This window comes from Epinephelus lanceolatus, chromosome 9, assembly GCF_041903045.1.
Source record: "Epinephelus lanceolatus isolate andai-2023 chromosome 9, ASM4190304v1, whole genome shotgun sequence".
In the NCBI taxonomy this organism is placed as follows: Eukaryota; Metazoa; Chordata; class Actinopteri; order Perciformes; family Serranidae; genus Epinephelus; species Epinephelus lanceolatus.
In genome coordinates, this window is record NC_135742.1 from 32,426,605 (window position 1) to 32,442,837 (window position 16,233).

Below are 16,233 nucleotides of genomic sequence, written 5' to 3' on the forward strand. Positions count from 1 at the left end.
TGGAGTAAAATGATTGTTTCTATCTATGAAGTCTGGTGGCTTTGAAGAGACCATAAAATTGTGGCAGAATATTCAAAATATAGCATATGCTAAAGCTGATGTTGATTTGTTTTAGGTGGTCATTTTCTTATGTGGCTAAAATATGTTTTGCTGCCGACCCCATCCACAGTCACCAGACTCCCTCGACAGAAACACAAATATGTCGGCAAAAACATCTTTTCCTCCGAGAAACTCCACGCGTGCATGCTCTTGTTCTTGTTTAATTGTTGTCATTGACTGTATTTCTGCAGTAACGTCACTTATTGCTGTGTTTACTAACATTTGAGCTATGCTGCTATGGGAGCTGCCATTACTGTTCTGCAAGCCACAGCCACGGCCTACATTTCACGTCATCAACTACAACACATTCCCTAGTTGGCTTTTTACATTTTCACCTACAGTAAGGACCCCTGATTGGCCCCACTGGATTGCAATTTCTGTGAGTGTTTTGGGCAGAAGTAGAGCCAGACTGATATCATCAGGATGGTCTTACCAGGCTAAGTTATTTCCCCTTGTTTCTAATTTTTGTGCTAAGCTAAGCTAACCAGCGATAGCTTTATATTTAGGGACAGACATGTAGGTGATTTGTAGGTGATATAAAATATTCATAACTATGTATTCAATACTTTCTAATCACCTGAAAAAAAGCATTATTGTGTTTTCGTTACCTCAGAATGAGCCATGTATCTACATATGGAGCAGGTCCTCTTTCACAGAGTCCACCATGTTGTCCTACAGTAGCCTAAAATGGACCAAACACACTTTTTGTATACATTTCCAGAACAGAAATCTGAACTAAAATAAACACCTAAATGGATATTTTGGATGTTTACTTCTGACTATATTAAGAAGAAACATGTTATAGAAGCAAAACAGCCCAAAATCTCAAAACTGACCAGCACATAAAAATATGTTCACCTGTAGTGTCTCCCTTTAAATTGCACCTAAATTCTGGAGTGGTGAGACATCTAAACTCTGAATACATATAAAGGCTTTAAATGCGAGCAGTGCCATGTTTGCCTGTTGAGAATTTCCCAAATTAAAATTAGAAACTAACACTTGTCTGCAAACACGGGCAAGATTTTGCCTCTTTAATTAACATCAACAGTAAGTGTGGAGGTGGTAAAAGTTGCTGGTCAGGCGAGGTGGCAGTTTCCCTCTGAGTGTCTCCTCTCTAATTATAGAAGCATTATAAAAATGTAAAAAAGGGAAAACTGATCACATCATGTGCAGCCATGTTAGCCCATAAATACATTTCACAGTGTGTGGCCCCAATAAAGACACCATACTGGCATATGGCGCCATGTCACAAAGCAGAGCAACAAGTCTTTGATTTGAATAAATTAGGATAATAGCTGCACAATGAAATAATTTATTTGATTGGTTTGATGGGGGTAGAAATAATAAACTCGGCGATGGGGAAGCATCTGTCGCCCCTTGGTGTTTTGGACAGTCTACAAAGAGGCTTTCAAGTTTTGTGCTCTGGGAGATGTAGATCCTAATGTTACAGCTAAGCTAATACATTGCTCTTTATCTTACTTTTATCTGATTATAGTAATGACATGTGATGATTAGAGAGACAGCCAACTGTCAGAAGGCGTGACCCATAGATACATCCATGTAATGATAGTCATTTAGTGATGCACAACCTTAATTTAGTTACCATAGCTAAATTGGATCTCAAAAGTTATTGCAAAGAAATACACCCACGAGTCAGTGCTGCATTGTTGGCCCAGGCCTCTGTTCTCTGTGTATGCATAGTTCACACTGACAAAGTAAATTGGCACATTTAGCATTCATACAGCTTTCTGGTTGTGCTTTCATAAGATGTTCTCGTCTGTTGAATTAGATGTTGAGAACCCAGTGCTTTTGTGCTGCACTCACCGACTGAGCAGCATGTTATGATTTATATCAGCAAGTCATTTTAGCTATAAATAAAAATTAAATTAAATTAAAAATATATATATAAATAAAAAGCATCAACAGATGAGTAAACTTCACAGCAAGCTGGACCCTCAGTTAGGATATATTGAAATGATTTTCCAAAAGGGATTGTGCATGGCAGCATACAACAACACATACAACTAACACACAATATACTAGAGGGCAATGAGGGGAGCGGGTGTCACAGAAGTTGTTTTAAATTAGAAAACGGAAGTAATTTATTTTATTTTATTTATTTATTTGCTTAATTTATTGTTGTTTCCCCAGAAGAAAAAGACAGAGGGAGACTCTACCTTGAATTATTATTGCGTTTTGGTTAATCATTAATTATCAGTAGTACCGGGATGTGTTCACTTCCGGCAGGTTGGCGCGGGGTGAAGTCCAGAGTTGGACTGTGGCAGCAGCACCCGGGACATCGACGCGTTTCAACCAGGTAAACAAAAACCACACGACAACTAAAGTGGATTTTAGTTTCACTTCCTGACGACTCCGACAGTTTCTAGAGGGCTTACAGTAATAACTATTACTTTAAATACGCAAAACGTACATTTTAATAAGCAAATGACACACCTGTAGCTGTCTTGAATCCTCATGTGGACCTCTGTCACACAGTTCTGTCATGTCAGCAACTTAACAGTTCCTGTAACGGAGGTTTTCTGGCGAGTTTCACGAAGCCTAGCCAAAATGTAAAGATACAAATGATGGTATAAGATGTGTGAAATACAGTACGAAGTTTTAAGGCATTGAGCTAGCAAAAGCCCTGGTAAAGTAGCATCAGTAGGCGTGTTAGTTATGTTAGGCCTACATATTTAAATAGTCAAATGCAACGCAGAGACAACATGCTAATGCACCAACATAGACTTTGAGAGTTAATTCAACATTAAACTTACCAGCTCCAGTGACAGCAGGCCTGACGTTACATATAAATATCAGTGACAATTACTGTGCCCCTCCAGTTGTGCATCTTCTCATCCGATTTTAGAGCTGTCAGGTGTTCACAGAGACTCTTTCGTCATGTAATCATTAAAATCACAGCAAACTAACAATGATATTCATATCCATATCCTATACAGCCCATATTATTAGGCAGTAGAGACAATAGATATTAGCTAGCTAAGGGACTGTTCATTATTTACGAGGCAGGTGGGGTTGGTGCCAAAAGGGGGAGGTATGTCAAATAACTTTTTAAGCACTGAAGAGGGACTTATTTTTTTATTTTGGCTTATGAGAGAGGCATACAAATTTAAATAGTAGTATTTTATATTTATTTTGCCACAAATTTTTGAAGAAAACATGCCCAAAATTACCCCATTTATCATTATTGTTGGATTTTCAAATTTCCAACGGTCCTTGGACACATCACATGCAACAAACTTGTCCATCAAATTTACACCATTTATCATTGCCAGAAACTGTAAAAAGAGAAATTATCATTGGAGTTTCAAATTTCTGATGGTCCTTGGACACATCATGTGCAACAAATGCTTCTGTCTGTAAAATCGTAACCAAATCTGAGCTTAAAGATTTTTTCGGTTTATTTCAACCCGTCTCCTATCGTCCTAAATTTGTTTCAAGTCACTAGTGACATAGAAATAATAGTTAGCATGTTAGCTGTTAGCCTAGATACAGCCGGGGAGCATAGTAGCGTTAGACCTGTTAAAACGTAATTGAACGGGCATCCTTTCAAGTGCAAAGTTAATCCACTAAACAAGCTTTTTCTCCACAAAGACCGCCTCATATCGTTAGGATAAATGTCAGAGAACATATAGAAAACGATATGTAAAGTGTTGTCTTACCTTACCGGTGTGGTGCCATGTTTGTTGTTTACCATTTAGCTAAGGCTGCAACCGGTCCCATTCCTTGCAACAGAGGTATTCCTCTTCTGTGGGCATTGGGGTACAGCATTCACAGGTAACGTTACACCACCAATCTCCAGAGCTAAAGCCTTCCAGCAGCCATTCCTCCTCTGTCTTCCTCTACCTGTTGTGCCTCTCTCTCTCTCCTCCTCCGTTCTTCAATTTCACAAAGCTCTTCATCAGTGTATTCTGGCTCAAATAAAGAAGGGCGGCCATAAAACTCTGCAAAATCAAATTCCTCCTCCACAAAGTCGAAGTCTGGCAAAAAGTCAGCCATTATTCTATAAATCTTTCATAAAATAAATGAATGAACTTTTCAGGCTACTGTTCGGTTCTACCTTGCAGCGGCTGCTGCTTGTTCTCGCGAGATTTCAGGCACGCTATGAGATCGCTGCTTGTCCTCGCGATATTTCGGCCGCGCTTTGGGAAGCAGAGGTAAATGATAAACACACCGTAAGGTAAGACGACAACTCTGAAGACCACCTAAATGTGGAATGTTAGTATATAGGCTTTCCACATCGAGAGTTGATGGCCGCCCTTCTTTATTTGAGCCAGAATACACTGACGAAGAACTTCGTGAAATTGAAGAACGGAGGAGGAGAGAGAGAGAGAGAGGCACAACAGGTAACGTTAGAGGAGGACAGAGGAGGAATGGCTGCTGGAAGGATTTAGCTCTGGAGATTGGTGGTGTAACGTTACCTGTGAATGCTGTACCCCAGTGCCCACAGAAGAGGAATACCTCTGTTGCAAGGAATAGGACTGGTTGCAGCCTTAACTAAATGGTAAACAACAAACATGGCACCACACCGGTAAGGTAAGACAACATGTTTACATGTCGTTTTCTATATGTTCTCTGACATTTATCCTAACGATATGAGGCGGTCTTTGTGGAGAAAAAGCTTGTTTAGTGGACTAACTTTGCACTTGAAAGGATGCCCGTTCAATTACCTTTTAACAGGTCTGACGCTACGGCTGTATCTAAGCTAATGGCTAACATGCTAACTATTATTTCTATGTCACTAGTGAAATAACCGAAATTTCCCTTTAAAATACTGATATTTCATCAAAATCAATTTATTATATGCTCATTTTTAATTTGGCCAATAAGAAACCATCTCTAGCTAATCAGCATGCATAACCAGACTTAATAACCAACTCCAGGACTTTGTCTTCAAGTTTTAACTCTAAACTTTCAAACATCAAAGGGTACACTTTAAAAATCTAATAACTAATTTATGGTGGAGGGAGGGTTGTGCATTTTCTGCCAGTCACTCAGTGGGGCTCAAGGAAAAACATTTGTTGCTTCGGGGAGCATCAAAATCACAATAACAAAGTCATACCCCAGCCATAACAATGTATAGATCCAGTAGTCACACATGACACGTTGACTCTCACTTTCACAAACTTGCATTTATTCCATCCTTCCAACAATTGGTTGATGTAGTGTTGTCATGATACTAGAATTTCAAACCTCGATACCTTGAAAAATATTGATATCTGATACCATTTTCAGTACCACAGGAAAATTTGACATTGAGGGCATACAATTCAAAATTTTAATGAAAAGATAAATAAAACACAATGGCAAGGACAACTGTTCTTGGTTAGTAGCAGAGAGCAGCAGAATGACTGTAGTAAACATTAACAATAACACGGAGAGAGAAAGCGCAGCTGGTACCCATATGTCGATACCGTGGAAACTGAGTATTAAAACCATTTCAAATATTCAGAATCAATATGTATCGATAAATCAATATTTTTGGCAACACTAAGGTGATGGCTGCTGTTCACAATGAGAAATTAGACCAACTCAACTTGATGCTTCTCAGTTACATATTTTGATATAGTTAATGAAGTTATTATGAGTAAGACGAAAGAAACTTCACAGCAGAGGCCAAATAAAACTAGATTCTGCTTTATGTAGTGGGCTCATATGCCTGCACTGCCTTATAGTTATGGTGATAAGCTTCTTGTTTACTGTCGTCATCATTAACTCAATATTGAATGTTACAGACAGACACACCATTCACGTTTGTATACCATGCACAGGGATGTTTTACTCGGGAGCTGGAAATACATTTGGATGGATTTTTCTTTGGTCTGCCTGCATGAGTCTCTAAGCCTTGATGTTGTGCTGGAAAACAAAGCTCATTTTGAACAAATTAATGTTACAAAGAGATCCTTCATTCTATTAGCTAATTTGCTATCCTGTTTCATTTGAATAAGTACGGCTATCCAGCATTTGTTAAAGAGACAGCTGTTTCTGGAGTAAATCCCCTAATTTGATCAGCTTAATTGCAATAGATTTCGTAAACATCAAGATTGAATGCAGCAACTTTGTCAGTTAGTACAAGAATGCTTTAAACCTAATCTAATAAAATTGCGTAAGGGAACAATTGCAAAGCCACTTACCCTGTAAAAGGCTTGCATACCCATTAGGGAAAAATTCCCTTGGACAGGAATAGATAGCAATTGATTGGGACTTCCTTGAAAATATGTGATCACTCCCCCCTAATTTGTGATTTGGTGAAGTCATTGGGTGGTCTCCAAATGCTGTTTTTGTCATTGGTCTCACTTGTCATTTGATCCTGGATTAGGGGGCCGCTTTTTCTTCTAGATCCTAATAAGCCTCATCAAGAAGTCAATAATGTGGTCATTTTAGCCAAGAAAAACCTTGTCCACTCTCCATTCAATGACCCTGAAGGGTGCAATCCTCATGTTGTTTTGCTATCTGCATTTTGCATATTTATTCAGGGTCTCCACATTTACAATAGTTCCTTCTTTCACAGGTCTGTTTTTTATCTCAATTCTTCTTCAATATTTTTTAGCATTGAATTACACAATGTAGCTAAAGTTAACTCTTCGGGAGGCAAAAACTGGGGATCCTCTGGTTGAATGCCAAAAGTGTGATGAGGTTCTCTTTGTTTTTCTAACCCAGCTTTGACATGTCTGACGCGAGCAGCCAGGTACCCACAGACCCCATCTCTGCAGTTGGAGTTGTCACTTCACTCAACAAGGCCCCTGATGGCTACTATGTTGTGAGTATTCATTTTGAAACACATAACTTGATTTAATAAGCTTGGATTTAGCCTATAAAATTTTTTGTTTCTCCTTACCTCTAAAAGCCACAAGTGAAACAAACAAAGAAAAAATGAGGAGAAATATTATTATGTTATGTTATTTTGTTTGTTTTAAATGCTTTACCAGCGTTATTACAGGGCCAAAACGTCCTTGATTAAAAATCTTAATCTGAAATATATGCTTTTACTTTGTTAAGTTTTTTTCATTGAGCTCTATGCATGTAATTGTTGTGACTGATTGTATAGCATAACTTACAGGCAGGATGTTGGCAGCCTTCCAATGTGTTTTTTTTGTTAGAGCTGTTAGATGACTTATTCATAAAGTTTACTTTGATGATTAGGAAGATTCCCTTCCTGACATTGTTGCTGGTTGCCACCAGTATCACAGACACACCAGAGGCAAAGATTTAATGATGTTTGCTCGATGCCCACCAGAGTCATTTCAGTTTACCTCCATGTTTCCCTTATATCCAAGCACCACAGCAACTTCAACAATAATAGTGATGTGTCTGGATGTTGCGCAGGGTCAGCTGTTTTATGTGAACCTTTCTTGGTTTTGAAATTGTTGGAGAGGGTTAAACAGAGAAGAGAGTTTGCGAGTTACACAAAGCACAAAACAAGCTCAAGGGCAGATCTCTCTTCCTCTCTCCCGCTTCCTATTCAGACTTCTTCTTGCTTTCACCCTGTGCCCTGAAACCCTCCCTCTCCCCCCAGTTTTTATATCTTCCTGCTCCACCCTACACACCCAGCTTGTTCTAATCGTCTGGCAGACGATGGTGGGTTGGCATCAGAACGAAGCCACTGGCAGGGAAACTGCGTACACACCACACGGTAGTGACAAACAGAGAAACCCCATCAGACTTCCTCCACTGCTGCTCCAGTGCGCCAGTACATTTCAGCTGATGTGCAAATGCTGTGCATGTTCTGTGGGGCTAAAAGCTCATCACTGACTGTTAATGACACTGTTTTATCTCTGCAATAGATGCTCAGTAAATTAAAAATACTTTTTGTTAACCCCCAGGCAGTTCACCAGTGGTTTGAAATTTAGAAATAGTTTGTACTTAAGATAATGAATTGTAGACATATAAATGAACATCAAGAAACTGTTACTGCAGTCAAATACAAAGAATGAAACTTTTTTATTGTGTAACCTTGTGTCAAAACATATCTCTGCATATATGTTTTTTTGAATCATGATTTGGATTATTAATACAAATTGAGACACTGCCACAAAACAAAGACAATGAGTGCATAGTGTAAACAAGTATACATATATCTGATAATCACCAAAGCACTGCAGAAAAACTACTGCATACTGCTGTTGGCTGAAATAGCTGAAACAATTGACAATGCAATGAGTAGCACTTCAACCCTGATAATTTATTATGGTGATTTTATTTAACCATGCTAACAGCATGGCTCTAAAAATGTCAATGTCAGTGAGGTGGTCTTGTGTCCAGAGTGAAATGTGAATATCTCAACAGCTTGATGCTAAATTGATCCCTTGACTTTTCTTCCAGCGTCACCATGAATTTGACATTTTTGGGGTTTTTTTTAAGTCAGCTCAGTTTTATTTTTATAGCTCAATGAATACAAATCACAAATTTGCCTCAAGGGGCTAATATGTACAGACCCTTGATTTGGATAAGAAAAAAAATACCCCTTAAACCGTGTCTCAAAAAATATTGGATGGTTTGTGCACATGTGCAATATAAGTGTCGCAAAAGAGCGCTTGAACTGCAATAATTAGTATATTTGCATGTGGCATGTCTAGGGGACGTGCCTTGTTTTTTTCCCGCGATAATGCTTCATTGTGGTAATGTAATGGTGCCAGTGATCGATACTGTAATGAGTCATATTGATGATGACCGCATGATGCTTAACTGTCCACAGAACGTGCCCTGGCTACCATTTTATTAACATATATGGTACAGGTCACGCAAGACCAGTTTTACTGTTTATGTGTCCTGTTTTGTTCATAGTTTCGATAAGTGAAAAGAGAACTCTTCTCAGGATGAAAGTGAATAGGCATATTTCTCAAAACATTAAACTGTTAAATTTATACAATAACTTGTTCAAATTTTTATGGATTATCTATAGAAAATCTGTTTCTATGGGATTTTCACAAATCATGATCATATATTACATCTGATTTACATTACACTGGGTAGATGATCTTTGTGCTCTCTAAACAACATGTAACATGGGACATTTGTAAAATGTTTTATACATAGACTCTATATAGAGATACATATACAGTCTGTGGTTCTGTAAATAAAGTTTATTGATTTGGATTTTTATTTAACTTTTGTTACATTTTCAGCATACATGAATATATCCATAATTGGAACCATACAACATCAAACACAAGGTTAACACTACAGTTCATCAGAAAACACAAATTGTATTGTGGACCCATTTAAATGACCACCTGTGGGACCATCACTGCATTGAAAACATATCAACATCACTGCAGTGCATTCCATTTTTTGTTTTTAAATTCAATGTGTATAGGCTATTCATTGTCTATGTTAGAAGCGCAAACCTACGGCAGAAAGACACAAAAACTGTATACCTGTTTATAAATTTTGTTTATTCATTGCTAGCCATATCATCATTGCAGTATCCATCACAGCATGTTTTCCTGATATCATACAGCCCTAGAGCCCAGAGGATGAATCCTACGAATGAGTCCTAATACCTTTAAAAATGATTGACATTCCCATCAGCCTCAGCTGTACTTTGTCTTAGTGCTAATTAGCAAATACTAGCACTATACTACCATGCTAGCAAGGCTAGAACTACCTTGCTAAACTACCTGGTGAATATTATACCTGCTCAACGTCAATAATTTGACATTGTCATTGTGAGCATGTTAGCAAGGTGGCATTAGCATTTAGCATGGCCGTAGACTAGTTCTATGATGTGACTGTGGCTTGCTTCCTATCTGTGCGGGGGAAAAAAAAAAAAATTAAAGCCTATATTTGATACTATCTGGTTTAGTTATATATTTAAGTCTGTGTCAGTTTACCTTTGTAAAATGAAATAGAATAGAAACATATCCTTCCAGGTAATAAAATATCAAAATCATATCTGAATAAAAAGTCAAGTACGAGTTAGCCTCCGAGATAAAAATTCAAGGCCTCAAGACTCTGAAGCACTATTTCAAATGCATTTGTCCCACCTTCAAGAACATCTTTTGAACATCACTATGTGGTCTTTCATCTGAAGACTTGAAATACAAACAAACATATCAACACTCAGCATCAGTGTGCTAATGCAGCACTGAGAAGGGTCTCAGGATATTACGCTGTATTGATTTCTTTTTTTCCCCTCTTTCATACTAGACTTCTTTTAGAAATCCTCCTTACTGCTTACCATACTTACCATACTTTTTATACAGCAGATCAAAGAGCTGATTAACTCTTTTGCTCTATGATACGAGGCGCTCACATCTCTGAACTTGAGCAGGTTGTTCCAACACAAGAGAGCACAGGCCCAGATCAAACACTGTTCCACTGGGATCAGGAGCTTTGCTGAAGCACCAGCAGCCACCCAACATCAAACACCACAAGTAGACTCACGCACGCTCACACTCTGTGCAAGGGTTGCAAAGGGGATATGTGTTTATTTCAGATTCACCTGAGCATTTGACACATTCTGCTCATAAACTCATTACTGAAATGTAACTTCATTTTAAGAAGCCTGTTAGTAGCTTATGATTAGCTAGGATGTCTGGGCTTAAAAATCTGATAGCAGCCTGTCTGTCTTTGAGTGAGCCTTTGTACTTGAAGGTATAGTTTGACATTTTGGGTAATAAGCCTGATTTCTTGTCAATTGTTAGAAGAAAAGATGGATACTAGGTTTAGGCAAAGCAAGGTATTACAGTATACCCAGTTATTAAGAAATCCTGAAGGTATGATTTTCAATACCGTCAAAAATATAGATGCTTCTCTTTCTATTAAACTAATATGGAGATGCTGTATTGAGGTAATGTATTGTAGTGTACAGCACGTGCCACCAGAGATCAGTCTACTGATGGAGCAGGCTGTTAAGCTGATAAAGATGGCAACTGCGAGTGGTGGGTATAATGTTACAGGACTTGTGAAAAAGAAAAATGCCTCTGCCCCCGATTGGGATTATTGACACAAATAACTTAATCTGGAGATGACTTCTTCCAACTACAAAGGATGTTTATGAGCCACATGATTTAATTTAACACAGCCTCTTTGTTTCACCCACTAATCTGTCAGTATTCTTTGGGCAACTAGTGTCATTGGGTTCTCCAGCAAGAGGGGCACTTCTCTTCTATCTATTCATTATTTTATGGGCCAAAAGTATTTCAACCCAACAAGACATGTCTAAGTAGGCTAATTGACCTTTCACTAAGCCCCGCCCCTTTACGATAATCCGTCAAGCTGTTGGAGCTAGCATGATGCCCACACTGTAACTAACTGCACTCCCTGATGAAATATTATCACATTTCTGGAAAAACGAAAAAGCAGTTACAGAGAGAAACAGACAGAGGGGTTTACAACATGTTTGAAGGATATATCCAGGATGTCAAACTCACTCAGAAGCAAAACAGGTTAGAAAGATGAAGACAGAAAAGCTAAAGCATAACTAAAAGCTACTAATTACAGTAATAAAAGTGAACCACCACATCACCTGGTGATCAAGATAAAAGACAATAAATATAAAGGGAAACTTTGCCAATATTGAACCAGCTGTGTGGCATCACAGTGTGTGCAGATAAACAGTGTTTGGCTTAGTAGGGTAGACCTTTATTAAGAGTTATAATCATTAAAAAGCAAAAGCAGCATGTGTATACATTCAGTAGGCTATATCTTCAGTAGCTAGCTAGCTAACCCTACATATTTCAGGATTTGATTTTGGTTTTGGAAGAGGGAGGAAATGTAGGCTATATCGCCTTCCAACCTCTTCAGGTAACGAGTGCTGTTAATACATTAAGCATTTAGATAACATTTAGCTCGAAATCAACAAAACCAGCCTGAAAATGAAGGAAATCTGAAATGATTGCATTAGAGTCAATGGAGCACAGCTGTGTTGTTGTCAGACCCTGGTCTGAGTTGGTCCAATGCTACGCTATGATTGATCAGTCCACATCCGGGGACGGGACTTAGCAAAGGGTCAATTGCATATAGTGTAGCTCAGTTTGAAGGGTTTTTGTTTTGGTTTGTTTGTTTGTTTGTTTGTTTGTTTGTTTGTTTTGCACAAATACCATCACATATAGTAGCCTATACCCTGGGGCAATTTCAGGAAGGCATGTAGGTACAGCTACTACACAAGCCTAATGGATACCACTCTCATGTCTGTATGCAAAGTTCACAGCAAGGGCCAGAGGGTGCTTAGCTAAGCATGAAGAATGGAGGCAAGGGGAAACCGCTAGCCTAGCCTAGCTCTCCCCAAAACTCAAAAATGCTTCTACCAACACCTCTAAAGCTCACCAAAAGAGCATGTTGTATCTTGTTTGATCAGTTAGAACACAAACAAAAATGTAAGAATGACTTTTATTGTGTCTGTGTTTTATTGTGTGATTGACAAACAATCAGCAGAGTTGCTGCACAGAAGTGCTGGACAAACAGTTGTTTCCCAAAAATGATTACAATGTGGGTCATTCCATTAACACAAATTGTGTTTTTATTCATTAGAAACAATATGTTAATAAAATGAGCTTCAGAGTTGCTTGTAGCAGAGTTAGCTTTTCCCCCCTACTTGCAGTCTTAAGCCAAGCTAAGCTAATCACCCCTCAGCTCTAACTTTGGTTCCATATTTAATGCACAGACTTGAGAGTTGTGTCAGTCCCTTCCCATCTAAATCTCTGCAAGTAAGCCCAAAAGCACAATTCCCAAGGTGTCAAACTATTACTGAAAGTCAAATAACTTTTTCAGAGTAACTGCGGCTTTTATTCTTTAATATATAGTCAGTAGTCAGCTTATCTAGTTCCAGTTGAGAGAAGGGATCCAAAACAATTTTCTCTCTTCAGTTTTTCTGTTCTTCTTTGAAGGGACTGGCTTGTTTCCCTGTACCTCTCTTATATCTTCTGCACCTGATTTCACTCCCCAGAGGTTTTTGATTGAATGCCTTTATATCTTTTTATTCACAGCTGTGCCTCTCAGGGCTTCATAGTAACTTGCTGGTGGTGTCTGTCTCCAGAGATCCTTCATAGGAGTATTCAGCACCCCCTAAAGACTTGTTTCATTGGTGGGCTTTTAGATCACTGTAAGCTTTAGATTTTAGGAAGTGGCAGTTGAATCTGTCATTGCATTTTAAATCAAATGTTACAACCGTATTTCAATATCAGAGGCATGACGTTTCTTATCAGACATGTGGCATTCTTCTCATTGAAGTGTGTGTAATGATGGAGCCATGCAGTGCCAGACTTGAAAGTATTAGAAAGGAGCCATCGCAACTTTACACATGCCTGTTCTGCCGTGGCTCAGCAGTTGGCGTTTCACATTCAAGCTGCGTCGCATCCTTGCTGCCGGCGGCTGTGGCAGGATGATGCCTGAGGTGCCTCCTAGGAGGACCGTGCCCTCGTTACTCCTCAACTTGACTTTGGGTTTCACAAAGCGAGCCCTTTGTTTACGCTGACAGGATGCGCTGGCTACTGACCTGGAAAAAGTGGCCAAGACGGGTTGTCTTGTAAGGGAAGAGGGGAGGCTGGTGATGTATAGGCTCCTTCTGGGACCTTTCATGGAACTGCTGTTGGAGACGCCCCGCAATCCCTCTCTCCGCTCATCTCCTGCTCTTTCTCTCTCTCTCATCCCACTATCTATCTCTGTTCCCCCACTCTAGTCTCCGCTCTCATCCCAGCTAGTCACTGGTGGTTTTTCATGAATCTCCCCATGCCATGTTTCCCCCCACCCAGTCACTGAGGTCATTCATCATTATTGTCAAGGGGGTAATGTGTGTGGGTGGGTGCAGAGATCTATGACTTCTTCATTTGAATGAACCTCATTAGATTGACTCTTCTTTGTAAAGGATCCCTTTAGAAAATAACTCTGGCAGTTATTTAGGTGATTCTCACACGATAGCCAATGGAACGTGACGCTTCAGCCGAGCATATTTGCTGGAACGATGGAAGAGTCTCTGCGATACAGTCTGCAGGTTATGTTTTGCTTTATCATTCTGCCCCGCATACCTACATTTACATAGCAATGTGGTGTTGGACCTTGAGCTTGACTTGTGGTGCCTACATGCTGTCAATATGATGCAATCTATTTTTTTTTACTGACTCCACTGATCATTTACAACTATGAATGAGGCTATTGTGCAAGGACAAGCTGCTTAGGCGTGGGTTTTGACTTATTTAGATGTACATATGAAATTGCTTTAAATCCACAGTAATTTATTCTTAGAAGAATTGTCTCATTAAATCATGAAAAGAATCCACACAGGGAGTAGAGCAGTAAAAACTATTTAAGGTGTATGTGCAGTGTTCTCAGTTTACCTGTGTCTTGCTCAAGGGGTACCACAGTAGGTATTTTAGAAAGAGAATTATTCCACATTTACCCCAAATAAAATCCCTGCTTTCCCACAGAAGCACATTGAAGTTTGGTTTCCTTATTAGAGCAGATCCTTGTCAGGGCATCTTTAATCAGCCTGCTCCCAAGGGATGATATTTTTAGCCACCTTTTTGGAGGCTAAGACTCCTTTACCCACGCAGAGCACTAATGAGATGGAGCGCTAGTGTAGGCAAGCGTTAATTAAGGCTAGTATGCAAGGGAAGAGGCAAAAGCAACACGCTCATGGCATACATACATTAACTTTATCCCACCTCCTGCATGTTTTTTTTCTCTCCTTGTTTTTTTTCTCCCTCTTTTTTTTTACCACGTAGGTTGCACAAACAACAGATGGCTCTGACGCCGACCTGTGGAAGGACGGCTTATTCAAATCCAAGGTCACTCGATACCTCTGTTTCACCAGGGAAACTGTAAGTGTGAATGTAAACTTCTCCCTTTCCCTATGCATTTTACACTTACACCTCATCTGTAGCACCTTTTTTTGTGTTTGCCAGCAATTATTAGCTCTGTTTTTCTGCCGCCAGAATATCTTAATGCACTTTGCACTTTGATCAGTGAGAGTCCCATTTAAAAAGGCCAGCGTTGGCAGTGCAGTTTTGAACTTTTTACATATAATGGATTTGCATGCATATTCCAGATGAATAATAGCTCGGTGAGATATTTTTCATGTTGTACGTCCTCCTGAGGATATTATTTATGTTTATTCATGAAATAACAATGAGCTGTATTTTAGCTATTCCAATTTATTCAATCAACAGCGTCCCTGTAGAGAAAATGGTTATCAACCAGTGATTCTTGAAAGCTGATGCAGATGTAATTGTGAATATAAAAATACTCCCCTTTTTATGTAAGAATTTACTCCACAAAAAGCACTTTCAGCATGGTTGTGTTATATATAGCCTATATATAGAGCTCCCTAATTGAGTGACACTGACTCTTCAGTGGCTGAAATGATCTTTAAATGTTTCTCATAATGCTGTTAGGTCATTTTTGGACTCATCTCCTGCCTGCACCCTACAGCTGATGTGTTGTTGCATGGCTGTCAGCTGCTCGGTGGCCATAAATACACCGACCTGTCTACCCTCAGCTCATGCAGCTTACTATTGGCTGTCTATTAATTTGTTTCCATGGGTTGCAGGTAGATAATGCAGACAGTTTAAACAAAACCTGCATTTTTGTTATCATTTTGCATCAGCTCAATTTTAAGACTTAATCAAGTCTTTGTCTTTTTTTTTTTTTTTTTTTTTTTTAAACACTATGTCCTCTAAAAGCCAGGCAACTTGGCAGCGGCTGCCTTGTGCCTGAGCTCAATCTGGTCCGCAGTTTAGTATATAGAATACAAATAGCCTTCCCCTAGTTCCTGTATATTATCTTAAAATGTGTGTCCACATTGTTTTAAAGACTTTGACACAAATAAAACATGACAGAGCCATCAACAAAGGCTATTTTGTCTGCCACTCAATGGAGCTCCCACTGTAATTGTCTATGACAAAAACAGATTCTGCAAAATTAGCCCCTGAATTACGTGGGGGGAAGTAAATAGTTTGTGATTTATCATACTCTAGGTTGGAGGTAGAAAGCCCCTTTTGTCAGGCCCTGATGGAAGAAATCTCTCCCGCAAAAGGGGGGAAAACACTAAAAAAAGGTTCCATGCATAGTAATAACATTCATCCATATTCCTCCTTAAGTCAGTATAAAAACTATGAATAAAAAATGTCTCTAATGGTAATGACTGTCGGGCAACAGTAGCAGTGAAATCCAGCCTTT

At 39.1% G+C, this 16,233-nt stretch overlaps 1 protein-coding gene across 2 annotated transcripts in view; it reads left to right on the plus strand.

Annotated features, from left to right (window-relative positions):
* The first annotated feature begins 2,330 nt into the window (after nucleotides 1-2,330).
* The window catches only part of mvb12bb (multivesicular body subunit 12Bb), a 40,573-nt gene continuing 26,670 nt past the window's right edge, over nucleotides 2,331-16,233 (plus strand). The window contains exons 1-3 of one of the 2 annotated variants that reach the window (XM_078170860.1): nucleotides 2,331-2,416; nucleotides 6,778-6,877; nucleotides 14,781-14,876. In XM_078170860.1, coding sequence (XP_078026986.1) covers nucleotides 6,785-6,877; nucleotides 14,781-14,876 — 189 coding nt within the window. In that variant the 5' untranslated portion in view covers nucleotides 2,331-2,416; nucleotides 6,778-6,784. The remainder of the gene's footprint in view (nucleotides 2,417-6,777; nucleotides 6,878-14,780; nucleotides 14,877-16,233) is intronic. The other variant, XM_033619451.2, reaches the window with a different exon arrangement.